This window comes from Pollachius pollachius, assembly GCF_949987615.1.
Source record: "Pollachius pollachius genome assembly, chromosome: 17".
Classification (NCBI taxonomy): Eukaryota; Metazoa; Chordata; class Actinopteri; order Gadiformes; family Gadidae; genus Pollachius; species Pollachius pollachius.
In genome coordinates this window covers 13,782,706-13,799,742 of record NC_136950.1, presented here as the reverse complement: position 1 = coordinate 13,799,742, position 17,037 = coordinate 13,782,706, and the positions used below count along the sequence as shown (strand labels likewise).

Sequence of the window (17,037 nt, the reverse complement as noted above, 5' to 3'; positions counted from 1 at the left end):
CTCAGGTGTGACGGATAGATCTAATAGGCATCAAAGCATGTCCAGCCATTTGAATATGTGATCGACAGCTGGCTATCTCTGAATCAGCATGCCGTAGCTAGCACACACAGCATATTGGAAACCAAAAATGCAAAGCCATCAGACTTGAATGTTGGACATTATGTATACTGTCCTTCATGCCCACGCATACAGACAGGCATTCATGCGAGGGGGTCGTTGTCCCTCTCTCTGGGTGCACTACGGAAGGCTAAGGGGGACACCTCTAAACCACTGTCAGCCGCTCTGCTGAATATTCAGCGCAGAACGCATGACTTTATACAGTGACACTCAATTAGCTTCTGTTCCTTCCTTCCGTCTCCTGCCTTGGATTTCCTCCTGTGAGTTTCTTTATCACTCTCTCGTCCTCTCTCTCTCTCTCTCTCTCTCTCTCTCTCTCTCTCTCTCTCCCCCTTAACCATCACTGTCAGTTGTTTCCTCAAGAGTAGCCACCGGGCCCATTGTCCTTTGCTCTCACTCTTCCTTCATCCCTTTTTTTATCTGTCTACTTTTTCCATCAACACGCCAATGTTTTGTTTCACTCTCTCTCAATTTCTATTTTTGTCCTCTCAATATTTTCCTCTCTTTCTATCTTTTCTTTTGTGCCTCTCTCTCTCTCTCTCTCTCTCTCTCTCTCTCTCTGCCTGGGTTCAATCTTTTCTATTCTCAACACTATCTGGTGTGGAGGGGAGATAAGCATGCATTTGCATACCTAATGAACCAAATGCACACATGCCCCGCCCGATTATTTTTGGCAAAACAAAGTGCGCCTTCATACACATGTGTGCGCATGTGCCATGGATGTATGTTTGGGTATCCATGTGCAAACGCAACGACAGATACAGACAGACACACACACACACACATATAATCTCTCTCACACAAAAACACACACACGCAAATTCTGCCCTTTCATGTGAGTGTACACACACACACACCCATTCATGTGTATATGCACGCACACACACACACACACACACACACACACACACACATACACACACACACTCACACACATCTTAATGTGCATAAGTACACACACACACAGAAATTCATGTGCATATGTGGGTATACACACTCACACACACTAACATAGACATGCACACAGACACACACACACACACACAGGGATTTTGGCCCTGAAGGAAAGGGGCCGCTGACACAGAGTCACCAGCTGCTGACTCCCACAAGAATAAACATGACCTGTCTGTCAGCCGAAACAGACACAGCTGGGATGGCAAATAGAGAGAGAGAGAGAGAGAGAGAGAGAGAGAGAGAGCGCAAGGAACAGAGACAGACAGAGATAGAGACACAGAGACAGAGACAGAGATAGAGAGAGAGAGAGAGGCTGCCAAGTTAAAAAAGTAAGAAAGGCAGCTAGTCAACCACAGCGTTGACAAGAACGAACCCGGGTTAAGATGGCTTCATTCTATCACAGTATCACTGACCAAAGCATAGTTTGTTTTCCCCATTTGTTGTTGTTTTGGTTCTCCTTGTTGTTACGGTGCCACTGTTTGAATAAAGAGTGTTGTGCTACACCTGGCGCCGACACAGGGCTGAGGCACTGAGGCAGATGGATGGTGAGTGGTTGGTGTGAGGTGGATAATCAGAGCATTGGCCTCCATGTGGAATAACCTTCTTTTTTCTTTCTGAAGGCCTAAGTGGGCCACCGGCATTTGATGCCAACATATTCAAGGACGCTGAAGGTCAGCTTGAAAGCTTGACCTCAGGTCCGGGCTACAGAAATACACACTCTCAAAGCCGGAATTGAGATATAATCTAAACAATCCACTTATGTTTTAAACAACCTCTCAACAAACGACATGTGAGACGACATCTAATCAGATACAACCCAAATGCCAACGTATTGCTGCTGAAGACACGAACAGTTGCTCTGCTACACAAACATATTACTGAATTTGCACTTCAATCTGAAGTGGGGGTAAATAAATAAAAATGGCATCAAAGAGTGAAGAAATACAAGAACATTGAGACAGAGTGGAAGGGAGACAAAAAGACAGACAGGCAGTGAGAGAGAGACCGGGTCGGATAGACCGAGACAGATGGAATAGAGAACAGAGAACAGAGAACCGAGAGAGTTCTCTGTTCATTTACCTTTTACTCAAGCAAAATCAGTAAATATAAAGCAGGACAAACGATTAAATGCGTAAGAATTCAGAAAATCTATTAGAAATGCAGCAACAAAGTTGAGAAAGGAGGACCCACCCACCCAAGTATAGAGTGAGAGAGACACAGAGGCAGAGAGAGAGAGAGACAAAGACGCAGAGGCAGAGTGAGAGAGTGGCAGAGAGAGACACACAGAGGCAGAGAGAGGGATCAAGAGAGAGATACACGAGCAGAGAGAGAGAGAGAAGAGAATGAGAGAGGGAAAGAGAGAGAGAGAGAGAGAGACACAGAGCTGCTTCTGGAGGGATGACATTACAGTGAGCGATGTCTCCACCTGCCACCATTTCTCTGCGCTCCTCTCACAAACACATCATCAGTCATTAACTGGAAACATGACTTACTGCACATCTCAATCAAGCCCCACACACACAAACACAAACACAAACACACACACACACACACACACACACACACACACACACACACACACACACACAACATGTTTAAAGATAAAATGCAGCAGCCTATAATTTGAGTTTCCTCAATTCAGCAATTTGCTGAGTGTACAACGTCCCGGCAGCTAATGGCGTGATGGATCTCTTTATTATCAGCCAACAGAGGTGTGTAGAGGAGGGCATAAAGCATTGTAATTGGAAGATATTTTACAGTACCTGGGCTTGCAACAACGAAGCTAACAGCCGCGGTGTATAGCAGGAAATGGCCTCACCAAAATTTTTTTATTATTTATTATTGGAGTGATCTGTGTATGAGGGGGGTTTTCCAAAGCAGAACCTAAGACTTATGTCCTGGCCGTCTGCGTACCTGAGGACATCTCCTCCCGCCCCGGTAATGTGATCATGTTTCAACAATAGGACACTGTCTGCAGCGCCCATTTAGTAATGGCCGATAATCGAAAGCCATTGTTTGGCCCCTCTGGTTGCCATGTAACGTAATTGAGGAAGGGAGAGCCAAGAGACAAGAAGGGAATTGGGAATAAATAAGATAAGGCGAAAGGGAATAAACAGAAGTCATGAAGATGAGGATAAAGAGGGCAGCAAAGAGGAAAATAAAGCAGATCGAAAGGATGTGAAGTCATACAGATTCATATACATTATTCATTTGTGGCTAAAGGTTGATGCTTAGCCCGGTGTCTGAGCTATAATAGTGGTTCTGAAGCATGCTCTTTGCAGAGAAGGATTGTGTGTGTGGTTTTGTAGGCATAAATCAGTGGTCAGCAGTTATACATGGGTATACTGGGATGGGTGTGCACAGCTGTACTTATAAAGCACGTTCAGATATTTTTCGGTGTGTGAACAACTATGTTGTGTGTGTGTAAGCAGTAGACACAGTTTACTCGGTGTCTACTGCTTTCAGGTATAAATCAATGACCATGTGCATGTGTATTATTAGTCTCTGTATGCTTTACGCATTCGAGAGTGTGAGTGTGTGTTTGTGTGTTTGTTTGTGCGCGTGCTTCGTTGCATGGGTTTGAATGCATTTGCGTAGCTATGTAATTGATTATGCGTGTATTATGATTGATTATTGATTATGCGTCAAGATCGCATGGGTGTATATTGGTCGCATGCATATCTTATAGATAATAAGAACATTTCTACTCAATTTTGTGTTTATATTGCTAGTCATGTTTATTATATTCCATTTACTTTGATGATTCTGGCTAGAGCTGAGCAACTATACAAATACATAAATAATAGTTTCCTCAGGATCAACCTGTATCTGTGTATGTGCACAAAGGTGTGTGTGTGTGTGTGTGTGTGTGTGTGTGTGTGTGTGTGTGTGTGTGTGTGTTAGTGTGTCTGCATGGTGACTCATGCATTCTGTTCCCTCACAGACACTTTAACTTCCCATGACCTACCCTAGGGACATAGTAGACAGACATGCAAAGCGGGGAGTGACTATGGTTCCTGGGCATGAACTTTACACTTGGTCAACCTCTCTCTCTCTCTCTCTCTCTCTCTCTCTCTGTATCTCTGTATCTCTCTCTCTCATTGTCTCTCTCTCTCTCTCTCTGGCTGTTCTTTCACCATTCAACTCCCAGTGTTGCAACCCAAAGTGACAGAGATGAGAGATGGATTTTTAAGAGGGGACCAAAGAGCAGATGTCCGTTTTCAAAATGATAATTCAAAAACTTTTGCTCCACACATATATAACATCATCACGGAAAAGAAAGAGGAGGTAGAAAGAAAGGAAGGAAGGAAGGGAGGATGGAAACATAGAAGGCAGGAAAGAAGGAATGAAGGAAGAAAGCAAGGAATAAGGAAGTAAGGTAGGAGTGAAGGAAGGAAGGAAGAAAATAAATAAGGAAAGAATAAGAAAACGAAATGTGAGGAAAAATGAGTACGCAACAGTGAAAAAGGAGGCAGGCCAAAAGAAAAATGAACAGAAATAAATCAATGAACCCAATCTGTGGCTTGCGACAGGGTAATGAAAGCTATTTATTAGCCTATTCCTCTCTCGCTCCTTTGCAACATTTCTCTCTTTTCTGTCTCCATCTCTCCCTCTACAATTATTATTCGAGCCTACCTCCTCCCCCTTTACCCTATCCATTTGTTAATTTATCCATTCAACAGTCTAAGCTAGGATTCATATGTGGCTGCTAACTCACACCTCTCCCAACCAACATATGGACTTATTTTCTGTGATTTTCTTGTCATTTTTACCTCTTTCACTGAAATCATTGCATCATAATGAACTCAAGGTATCAACATATACTATGGTAGTCATGAAAGGCAGTAGCACCTCAGAATGGCTTTCAGTATGAATACAGTCAGTGTTCGGGAAATTACGATCTGTATATTTTCTTCGGTGACTAACCCCATAATCAGTAACTGTTAAGAAGGGAACGATATTACTTAGTTCACAGTAAATAGAGCGGACGTTGCCATTCACGATTACTGTTTGTCCCATGCTAGCTAATACATATAATTTACATAATTCAAAAGAAACGACAAATACCAGGAGGCATTTAGAGGAAATGATCACAAAGGCTGGGGAAAACCTTTTCCCTCACACATTAAACCCTAACGGCTTCCCACTCTGAAGCCAGTCAAAACCCTGACACAAGGTCACAGTAACATGAACTGTTCTGTAAACCTCATTGTCACTAGTGCACTGTAGAGATCAAAGGAAGCCGTTTTCAATGTCCCTTAGGGTCATGGTGCTGCTATCTGAACTATCGATACGAAACATGAAAACAAGAAGAATACCTGGAAATAGACAATGAAATAATAGGGAGTTTCAGGCTATTTGTAGTTCATGCTGCAGGTTCATGTGGCGGTCAGCCAGGCTGAACGGCCCTGCAGGGAAGATTGTTTCTCACCTGTTGCCACTCACTTCCATCTACACAGGGGGGGAAATTTATCAATTAGTAGCAGACTGCTGTGTGACTCAAGTGCAAGTGTGTGTGTGTGTGTGTGTGTACGTGTCTGTTTGTTAGTGCAAAGATGTCAACATTTATCTTGTGTGTGTAAGTGGATGTGTAATGGATGTGTGTGTGTGGCTGTGTGTGTGTCTGTGTATGTGTGTGTGAGTGTGTAATAATGGATGTATTTATTTGTGAATGCGATTGTATATACGTATGTGTGCATCTGCGTGCAAGTAAGTGTCTTTGTGTGAATTTAAGTGTGTGTGTGTGTGTGTGTGTGTGTGTGTGTGTGTGGGGGGGGGTGTGTGTGTGTGTGTGTGTGTGTGTGTGTGTGTGTGTGTGTGTGTGTGCTAATTGTGTGTCTGCTTCCCTTGCTGTTTTCTGGGTTTGTTGTCATATGCTGTGCGTCATGTTGCTTGCCAACCAAGCACAGTGTGAACAGATGTTGGAGCCCCCCACAGTAGATGCATTGTCAAGGGGCCTAGGCTGTGAGACGGCATCCACCGCGACGCCAGCATTAGGGCCTCGTAAACACAACAACACAACTTAAAGGATGCAGGTTCCCGAGGTGCAATCGACGCACACCAATGCTGCCAGAACGCTTTGAAAAAGCGTGAAACGCACAACGAAGAAACGCAACGCACATTACAAAAGCACAAAAAACGGAACTTTCCAAAAAATAACTCAAACATAATTGCATCCTGACAAATCCTCACAAATGCTCTCTCTCTCTCTCTCTCTCTCTCTCTCTCTCTCGACCCCCCCCCCCCCCCGCTTATTCTCTCTCGGTTATGTTCATGCCAAGAAAGCAATGGACACACAACTCAGCTATGATGACTGACACAGCTATTTCTGGGAGAATGTCAGGAAATAGCATGAAATACTTTCATTCTTTCCCTGCCTATCTGCCTGCCTGCCTGTCTGTCTGCCTGCATATCTGCCGGCCTGCCCATCTATCTGTCAGATATAATGACCGTCTATCTGTCTGCACACATGTCTGTCTATCTATCTGCCTGTCTGTCTGCTGGCATGCATGTTTGACTTTCCGCCCATTTGTCTCTCTGTCCTGTCTATATGCCTACCTGTCTGTCTGATCAGCTGCCTATCTGCAAACCTGCTCCTCCCTCTGTCTCTCTGTCTACCTGCATGCCTGTTTGCATGTCTTTACACTGCTCTTCGATGTGTGTCTCTGTCTCCCTGAATGCCTGTTTTGCATGTCTTGCTACCTGCTCGCTGTGTTGTAATGGCACTAGTTTATGTGCAGCGCGGAGCGCGCAGGAATACATTTAGGTTATATGTATGTGTGTGGGGAATGGGGGGGTAGTGCAGAAAGTAACGGCGAGTGGAATGTGCTCTCGCTTGATGCTCTCACATGTTAATAATAACGAGTTAATAAACCTTTGGAATTAACATCTGATTAAAGCTCGGTAATTTTACATGGTGTCAGAAGTCAAACTGGAAGATGGCGAAGTTTCCACCTCCCGAAAACTTTGAATTCTCTCGACCTCAACTGTGGCCGGAATGGCGGCAACGTTTCCAACGCTACAGGATTGCAACGAAACTTCATAAAGAAGCGGGAGAGGTGCAGGTCTGTACACTGCTCTATTCGTTGGGAAAGGAAGCTGAACAAGTTTTCAAGACATTCCAATTTGATCAGAGGGGCGACGAGAACAAATATGAGACGGTGCTGGACAAGCTGGACACTTATTTTGTGCCTAGAGTGAATGTCATTCACGAGCGAGCCCGCTTTCATCAGCGAGTACAGAAACATGGCGAGAGCGCGGAGGAGTACATTAGAAGCCTGCATGAGATGGCAGACACATACTCCTTTGCCGATGTTAAGAATGAAAATGTCCGCGACAGGTTAGTGGTGGGCATTCTTGATAAAGCACTTTCTGAAAAGTTACAGTTAACACCCGACTTAACTCTTGACAAAGCGGTCGAGTTAGTAAGACAGTCGGAGCAAGTGAAAGGACACGTTAGTGAGCAAGGCGCGTGTGCTAGCGGAAGCACGCAGCTCAGTGAAGTTGCAAAAAGAGGGCAACGTAGCACTACAGCTAAACCGGAGCGCCGCCATGTTCAGCGCAAGGGGAACAACGCGAAACCAGCGCCGGATAGGCGCGGAAATGGATGTTACAGATGCGGGAAACATCATGCTAAAGGCGACAGCTGCCCAGCAAGGAACGCGGAATGCCACACCTGCAAGAAGATGGGACACTATGCTTCCGTGTGCCGTTTGTTCATTGTCAACGAGGTCAGTGCACGTGCATACAGCAACGGTCAGAGCCATACACCATTCCTTGGCGCAATCACGCAGGTAACTGACACGAATGATGCATGGATTGTAAAGTTGCCAATTCACGGAATACTGGTGAATTTTAAGATTGATACTGGGGCAGATACAAGTGTTATATCTGAAAAGACTTTTAGCTAAATGAAAAACAAGTCAAAGCTCAAGAAAGTTGATACTGCACTTGATAGCCCAGGGGGCAGACTGAACTGTCTAGGCTATTTCATAGCCAACACGATGAGAAAGCAGAAACCGTTCAGGTTCAAGGTGCATGTGATAAGAGGGGATGGCAGTCACCTTCTAGTGAGAAATGTAGCAGTGGCGATGGGCCTAGTTAAACGCATTGCTGAATTGAAAGAGCAAAATACCCCTTATCCGTCTTCTGATGTAGGACTTCTGAAAGTAAAGCCGGTAAAGATAACATTGAAAGAAGATGCAGTGCCTTACAGTGTTTCAACGGCAAGACGTGTGTCTGTGCCTATGCTCTCTAAAGTTAAGGAGGAACTAGATCGCATGGTAGCCAGTGGTGTCATCACCGAAATTAAAGAACCAACAGAGTGGTGTGCACCTATAGTGGCCGTGCCAAAGAAAAACAAAGAACAGATCCGGATATGCGTGGATTTAAAGAACTTGAACAGAGCAGTGAAGAGGGAGAAATATATACTGCCCACAATTGATGACATTTTGCCTAAGCTGGCTCATGCTAAAGTCTTCTCACTGTTGGATGCTGCTAGTGGTTTCTGGCAGATACCACTGGATCCCGAGAGTGCAAAGTTAACTACGTTTATTACCCCATTTGGAAGGTTTTTCTTTAATAGACTTCTTTTCGGAATAACAAGCGCACCCGAGATCTATCAGCGAGAAATGGCTGAGATTTTGAAGGACCTAGAGGGTGTGGCTACATACATAGATGACATCCTAATCTATGCAGAGACCACCGAGCTTCATGAGGAGAGGCTCCAGAACACCCTCGACACGTTGAAAAGAGCCGGATTAAAGCTGAACAACGACAAGTGCCTGCTCCGTCAGCGACGGCTCAACTACCTGGGCCACTGCATCGATGAAGATGGAATCCGACCGGACGAGACCAAAGTCCAAGCCATCACCCAGCTGCAACCACCCAACAACGTGCCCGAGCTCCGGAGAATCTTGGGCATGATTCACTACCTTGGCAGGTACCTCCCAAACCTGTCAGAAGTGACCAAGCCACTAACAGACTTGTTAAAGAAAGAGGTAATGTGGGGTTGGGGTGCTGCACAACAGGAGGCCTTTAAAAGGGTGAAACAGTTAGTCACTGAGGCTCCTGTTTTAGCATTCTTTGATTTAAAGAAAGACACTGTAGTCAGTGCTGATGCAAGCAGTTATGGGCTGGGTGGGATCTTACTACAGTTACATGATGAACAACTGAAGCCAGTAGCTTACTGCTCAAGGACAATGACTGATGCTGAAAAGCGCTATGCGCAGATTGAAAAAGAATGTCTTGCTGCAGTCTGGTCACGTGAAAAATTCTCTAGGTACTTGTATGGCCTGGACACATTCACATTACAGAGTGACCACAAACCACTCATTCCACTCATTAACAGCAAAGATCTAGACTCAGTACCAATGAGATGTCAGAGACTGCTGCTGCGCATGATGCGCTATAACCCGAAAGCTGAGTTTGTTCCAGGGAAGCAGTTGGTCATTGCAGACACCCTGTCTAGACATCCTAAGCCGGAACTGACGCAGGACATTGCAGAGTTGACCAGTGACCTGGAGGCGTACGAGGAGGCTGTTCGTGAGGCATGGCCTATCTCTCCCAGCAAGCTTGACATGGTCAAACAGCACACGCTACAGGATGATGAGCTACAGTTGGTGCAACGCTACGTACTGGGTGGGTGGCCACAGTATTCAGCCAACGTGCCACTGAAGGTAAAAGCTTACTATACACATCGTGACCATCTGACTCTGTCACAAGGGCTAGTGTTGTACAACAACAGAATTGTGATACCCCAGAACATGAGAACTGAAATACTGGAACGCATACACGATGGCCACCAAGGGATTGTTAAGTGCCGTGAGCGAGCTAAATGTAGTGTGTGGTGGCCTGGTATAAGCAAACATGTACAAGAGACTGTCAGCACTTGCAGCATATGCCAAGAGATCAAGCCTACTCAGAGGAAGGAACCTCTGATCTGTACACCACTCCCAGGCCGCCCATGGGAGAAAGTGGCAGCAGACATTTGCCAGTGGAAAAAGGACAACTTTCTAGTAGTGGTTGATTATTTTTCAAGGTAGATTGAAATTGCCCACCTAACTAACATGTCAACCACTACAACCATAGCCAGCCTGAAAAACATCTTTGCCAGGTGGGGCTGTCCAAAGGAACTCATAACTGATAATGGGCCCCAATTCTCAGGGATTGTTTTTGCCCAGTTTGCCAAAATATTTGATTTTAGACACACAACTACAAGCCCTCACTATGCACAAGCGAACGGGGAGGCAGAAAGAGCTGTGCGGACAGCCAAACAGCTCCTCAGGCAAGCTGACCCTGCTTTAGCTTTGTTATCCTACAGAGCGACGCCACTGCAAGCAACAGGAGCTAGCCCTGCACAGCTTATGCTGGGCAGACAGATCCGCTCCACACTGCCTACCTTGGAGGGGAACCTGCAACCTGCATGGCTGGACCTGCAGAAAGTGCAGCAGGCTGACAGCCGCGCCAAGCTGCGCTACAGTCAAACCTATAATGCCAGGTACAAGACCAGACCATTACCTGAACTTCAGCCCGGAACCCGTGTTTCAGTAAAGCTGGACAATGAGAGGGGATGGACTAAATGTGCTACAGTGGTGAGGAAGTGTCACACTCCACGGTCGTGCATTGTACAGACCGAGCAGGGAGAGCTGCGGAGAAACAGACACCACCTCAGACCCATCTGTGGGGACCCACAGACTACTCAACGAGAACAGGTTCCGTTGGGTCACAATACACACACAAACAAGGACTGCAACACATTGGTGACTTACCTAAGACCTGACATACTTAACCGAGGTGATCAAGGTCCAGTCACTCCCATTCCCACTGTGCTTGTGTTTCCAGAGACTCAGAGAAGCAGTGGAAGAGCAGTGAAACCACCAGACAGATATGGGGAATATGTTTAGATTAACTTCCAATTGTTCACGTTGAATGTACCTGTTGAAGTACTAGAAGGTGAAAGAAAAAAAAAGATAAATGAAAAGAATGTTCTTTTGAAATGAATGCAGAATGAGTTATTGAATAAGTAATGTTAAATTGTAATGTTTACTTTAACTGTTTAAGAATCGTTAATGTTCTGCATGTCTTAACACACTCAAAGAAAGGGAGATGTGTTGTAATGGCACTAGTTTATGTGCAGCGCGGAGCGCGCAGGAATACATTTAGGTTATATGTATGTGTGTGGGGAATGGGGGGGTAGTGCAGAAAGTAACGGCGAGTGGAATGTGCTCTCGCTTGATGCTCTCACATGTTAATAATAACGAGTTAATAAACCTTTGGAATTAACATCTGATTCAAGCTCGGTAATTTTACACTCGCGACGCTTCGACACGGTTCTCTGTCTTGTGTTTCTGCACCTGTTCACGGAGAGCACGCTACAAGGCTGCTACTGCTCCAGCTCTATATTTAGCCACTTCCTGTCACCGGTGAGGAGAGGAAGATGAGCGATGACACAGAGGTGAAAAGGAAAGGTCAGCGCCATCAATTTTAATATCCCCCCCCCCTCCCCCTCCCCCCAGTAAGGCTGACTCTCTTTCATGTACTATATGCTATAATTTAAATTCCCAGATGAAACAAAAATAATCTGTTGGAATGGGCATACTCTATGCCGTCAATCAAACGTACACACTCAAAACGGATGTGTAACTGAAGGGCACTGACATGACACACTGCGATGACAGATGCACAAACCACAGAAGCATGGGGTTGGCTGTCATGGTGTGAAACCCATCCAAAAGAAAGGGTGTCTCATGTCACCTTGGTTTCAACCTACGTGACATAGGTAGCAATCATTATGCGATAATAGGTGAAGAAACCTGTATGGTAGATACACACACACACAAGGACTGCTCATGCACACTCACGGTCAACAAACACACTTTGTGTATTGTAAAACATTTATAATCTCTCTATATATATATATTATCAGATATGAAAGATTGGGGAGGGGGATGGTAGTGCTAGGGTTACATTTTGTGATAACTTTCCTTTTAAAAAGGGCGATGTCTTGAACCGACATAAATCTCCATTAAATGGCTCTGGGGGGACTGTCCATGGTGCTGAATGTGTGTCAACGCCACGGCCGATCAATCAGCCTTAGTAGACGTCTGTCAGCTTCCTTTCCGTTAAGACTACGCTGCTCCGGTCCTAATGGACTACAACTATGTCACTCAGTGACTTATGTGCTCTGTCCGTCCGTCCCGGTCATGTTATGGTGAACGCCACCCTAAATGCCACGTATGTTCGGGGCACACAAAGCTATTGCTCTTTTCCATTTCTGCATTGAATATTAGAATTACTGTTAGCATAGCAATGCAGTTTTCAAAAATGGCTTCATTTAAGTATTTATGTATGAATGTGTTGTCCATCATTAATTGGGTTGATTTGTTCGTTATAAATTAGACTTCATAAAAGAAACATGTTTCATCTGGCAAATGGATAAAAGCATCTGCTAAATGCCCTAAATGAAAATATAATCATAAGATATAATGTGTGTGTGTGTTTATATGTGTGTGTGTGGGTTTGTGTGTGTGTGTATGTGTGTTTGTGTGTTTTTATGAATTACATGTTACTGTCTTTCCTTGTTGTGCAATGATCTGTGTGTAGTGAATTGTTGCTTTCTCTCGTTGACATACAGTTTTGTGGAAAATTGTTCCCCAGGAACATAGAACTAACTAACTACGCATTTAAGCATGGTTTTCAAATGAATAGTAAGATTTGATTAAAAATTTGAGCAAATTATTAGAATAAAGCCTTAATGCTAACTGGGGTTGCTTGAATCAAAACCCATCTTTCATGTCTAACGATTTAGACATGCCTTTTATACAGCGAGCATGAAAAGGCATGAGAAGGCTTAGCTTATTTGAAGTCACATTAGTCATACCTTTACAATCGCAAATGCGAGGACATGACATGTAATGGCCTTTAATGACAGAACCATAACCAGATTCATTCCTTATCTCGCCCCGGCTGAATTACGTGCTGTGAGAGCATAAAGAGCCTATCAGCATGTGTGTCTGCAGACAGGAGGCGGGAATCAGGCACAAGCTGAATTTTGATTGGCTGAAGCTATGCAAGTGTGGGAGGTAGTCGATAGACACTTAGAGGGTTTGTTTAGTTAATTTGACACCGCTGATATTATCTCAGTGCTAGCTATTCAGGAGAGAGAGGTCCAAGCCTCACTAGTATTGATGAGAACAATACACTGTCCAATATGATTTGAATCATTTGAATTGACTGTGAGCTGGAGACGTAGGCAGAGAGCCTGGGGATCAAACGTAAACAGAGATGTAATATTAAACAGCTTCACCATGAGTGCAAAACATCTGTTCAACTCTGGAAGGAGGAAATACAATAATCCAATAAAGAAACAATAGTCAAAATTAAAAACATTTGACCTACTTTGTTTCTTCATTGCCTTGTGGTGTCACATTTTGTTAAACCTACGTATGAAGCCATTTCTTACTGTAGTTGTAATGCTAGAGTTCATGAAATGAAGAAAAAATATAATATGATGTTTGGACAATCATTTAATCCAATTCTGAACCACATTCGAATCACAGTTCAAACCCAATAGTTGAAGTTAATGCCCTTCATTTATTATGGTCTGAAAGGTCTACATCTTGATGGATTTGTTGTATGTTGTATAGCTTTGTGTGTTTATAATTGTATTTACTGTTCTGAGCCTGCATCAACATTAATTTGCAGTTCACATTGATTTAATGTCTGCGTTTAACATGATCATTGAATCCTGTTTCACAGTATTTTGTATTTTGCAAACATCAGCTAAAGCCCATTTGCTTAAAACTAAATTTCCCAAAAGTCTATTCCTCATATGCATCAGCACATTATTACCGGTTCCAATGCCCTAATTGGCAATGCTTTTTGCATGCTAATTTAGCTTGAAAGCAATGCGACAAAGGGATTTCTGTTCCCACCGCAATTTGTAAAATATTTATTTTGTGTCAATATTCCCATCAGTCTACACAGGGTATGTCCCTAAACTAGGAGACGCCATGTGTTCCCAAATCCACATTATGATTAATTTCACTTTACTTTGTTGATGACTATGGTGAGGTCAGATGAATTGACTTGATGGAAGTCTATGGAGATCAACAAAGCCACCATTGACCACATAATAGCCAGGTGTCTGTTTTACTAAGGCGCTCAGTTTCAGATTCCTAACTGTATTTACACGAAAAGTGAAAGGAAAAGGAGTTGAGTCAAATAAAGCATTTTCTCCAGGACCAACGTAGAGCTGTGTACTAACCCAGGAGGCCAGAGGGAGCAAGAGAGCTGCCGGATGTATACACACCGCACACCTTCTATCTCTCCCTGGGACGCGACAGCCAAGCTTTATTCAATAACATCCACACACACACTCTCTGCACGTACACAATCTCAAAAGGACACATGCATACATACGTGCACCAACCCGTAGAAAGTAGGTGCAATTAACATACTCTATAATTAATTGGTGATGATGGCATGTGATTACAGAGCAATGAATGCATAGACATGAATCCTGAACTATCACAGACAGAAACACAGACATTTGCCTGAGAAAAAACAACTCCCTGTTGAAGAATACACAAGACAGTATCAACGTATCAAATATTCATATGATCTAGTGACTCAAAGAAATCGCTGAAAACGCAGCAATTGAACAAGGGAACAGTTTGGTCTCTGCTTCCTAAAAAGGAAACCTGCAGGCTGAACAGCTAACCTGTCCCTGCAGTCCCCTCTCCACCCTCCACTCTCTCGACTCCTTCCTGCCTTGTTGGCACATTCTCACTCATGTTTTCTGGCTGGAGCTCTCAGTCATCGGAACACAAAGGTTAGACTTCTAATTGGGAAACATAATGAAGTAGAGTTGGTGTGGACCGGTGCCGTGGCACATAAGATAATGAATGTAGTCATATTGAGGACACTGCCCGGGACATTTATCACCAAGGTGTGCGTGTGTGTGTGTGTGTGTGAGAAAGAAAGAGAGACAGTTTCTGGGTGTGTCTGAGTCCCTCAAGCACACACTATATCTGGTAAGCACACTTTTCATGCCTATGTCTTTCAATGTGTGCGTGTGTGTGCGCCCGTGTTTCTAAACGTGACTACGTGCCTCTGTGCTTGTGTCTATTTGTGTGTGTGAATCTCAGTTCTCATGGGCCTATGTAATTGTTTCTCCCCCACTCCATCTAGCTGATGAATGCAGCTCTCAGCAGGGCCTGTGTGTGGGGGGGGGGGGGGGGTTGTCCTCGAAGCGACACGCTCTGAGGACGTGCCGATGAAGAGCGAGGGAGAGAGAGTTCCTCTCTGTGGGAGCTGAGGAAGACACCTCCTACAGGCCTCTTGATGACAACACGCCACCGCAGAGTGGAGGCATAATGCTGCACTCATCATCTCAGGGTGTCAGGCGGGACGTCCCACATGCTGCTCCGGCACGCCTTCAATCATCATCTCACACACGCGTGGATGTAGCCAAGTGCGCACACACATATGCGTGCACACGCATGTGCGTGAACGCGCAAATCGTACAGAAGTTTAAGTCACTGATTAAATCCTAAATTTCTCTGCTGAGATGAATAAAGTATATCTTATCTTAACAAAGAATTGTTGCATAACAATAGGTAGTGTGTCTGCATATGTGTATGGTGAGAGTGTGAGAGAGAGAGAGAGAGAGAGAGAGAGAGAGAGAGAGAGAGAGAGAGAGAGAGAGAGCATGTGTGTCACTTGATGCGTTGACGAGCATGTGCTGACTGACATATTCTTCAACACACACACACACACACACACACACACACACACACACACACACACACACACACACACACACACACACGTAAGGCAGTTCCTTGATACCTGATGCTGCTCATGCTGCCAGCGTCGGAGCCCAGCTTGCAGCGCTCCAGCTGGGTAGCCACGATCTGCCGCTCCGCCTCCAGCTCTCTGGTCAGACGCTCAAACTGCAGCTCCTGTGGCCAGAGAGAGACAGCGAGAGATCGAGGTAGAGATAGAGTGAGAGAGGGGGGCAGAGAGAGAGAGAGAGAGAGAGAGAGTGAGAGAGAGACATGGGACGTCTTTTGCAGCATAGCAGTTTCTATCTCCCGCTCTGCACCAGCAGGCAACAATGGACAGAACCTGATACGCTGGATCCTGTGGGTTCTCCACACTTAGTCTTGGACCCTTTATTAGTGTTTGCCCGATTCCCTGTGAGCAAAGGGAGTTAAAACCGCTGGCAGCAAAAAGAGAGCCCACATGCATGAGCTAGGGGATGTTATGGAGCATTGTTAAGACCGCTGTAACACCGCTGTATACATACAGACACAACTGCTGCGTGCAGTATTTCAGACTTCCATTTTCAACAGCAGCTCCTTTCATGAGCATATGATGCACATTGAAGTTATTTCCGTATTGTCATGTTCTGCAATATTTTCCCTAAATGTGTTTTATTCAACAACCAAGCGGCTCAGAAAGAACCAGTGTGCACATTTGTAGTCCACATAAAGTTGTGTTTGTTCAGAGTGTGCATGGCTGTGCCTGTGTCTGTGTGCGTGTGTGTGTGCATGGCTGTGCCTGTGTGTGTGCGTGTACGTGTACGTGTGCGCATGTGTGTGTGTGTGTGTGTGTGTGTGTGTGTGTGTGTGTGTGTGTGTGTGTGTGTGTGTGTGTGTGGTTGGTCAGTATCCTAATGCATTAGCTATTTATGTGACTTAATGGTGCATCGGTGTATCAGTCATCCCCACTTTAAGCCAGACAGTGGAGCTTTCACGCCAGAGATCTAAGTGTGTGTGTGTGTCTGTTTGTGTGTATGTTTGTGTGTGTGTGTGTGTGTGTGCGTGCAACATTGCCAGTGTGCATGTATGCCTCTGTGTGTTGCTTCCCGGTTAATCACAGCCACACAGCAGATCGATATTGCAGCAAACTCAACTGAAAAAGGATTGGGTGTGTGTGTGCGTGCGTGCGTTTGCGTGT

The 17,037-nt window shown here is 44.8% G+C and overlaps 1 protein-coding gene across 1 annotated transcript in view; it reads right to left on the bottom strand.

Moving 5' to 3' along the window:
- The window catches only part of ctnnd2a (catenin (cadherin-associated protein), delta 2a), a gene marked incomplete at both ends in the record, with an annotated part of 202,027 nt that overhangs the window by 143,556 nt on the left and 41,434 nt on the right, over positions 1–17,037 (bottom strand). Inside the window, one exon of the mRNA XM_079754879.1 lies at positions 15,925–16,037. Within this exon, the coding sequence (XP_079611005.1) occupies positions 15,925–16,037 (113 nt within the window). The remainder of the gene's footprint in view (positions 1–15,924; positions 16,038–17,037) is intronic.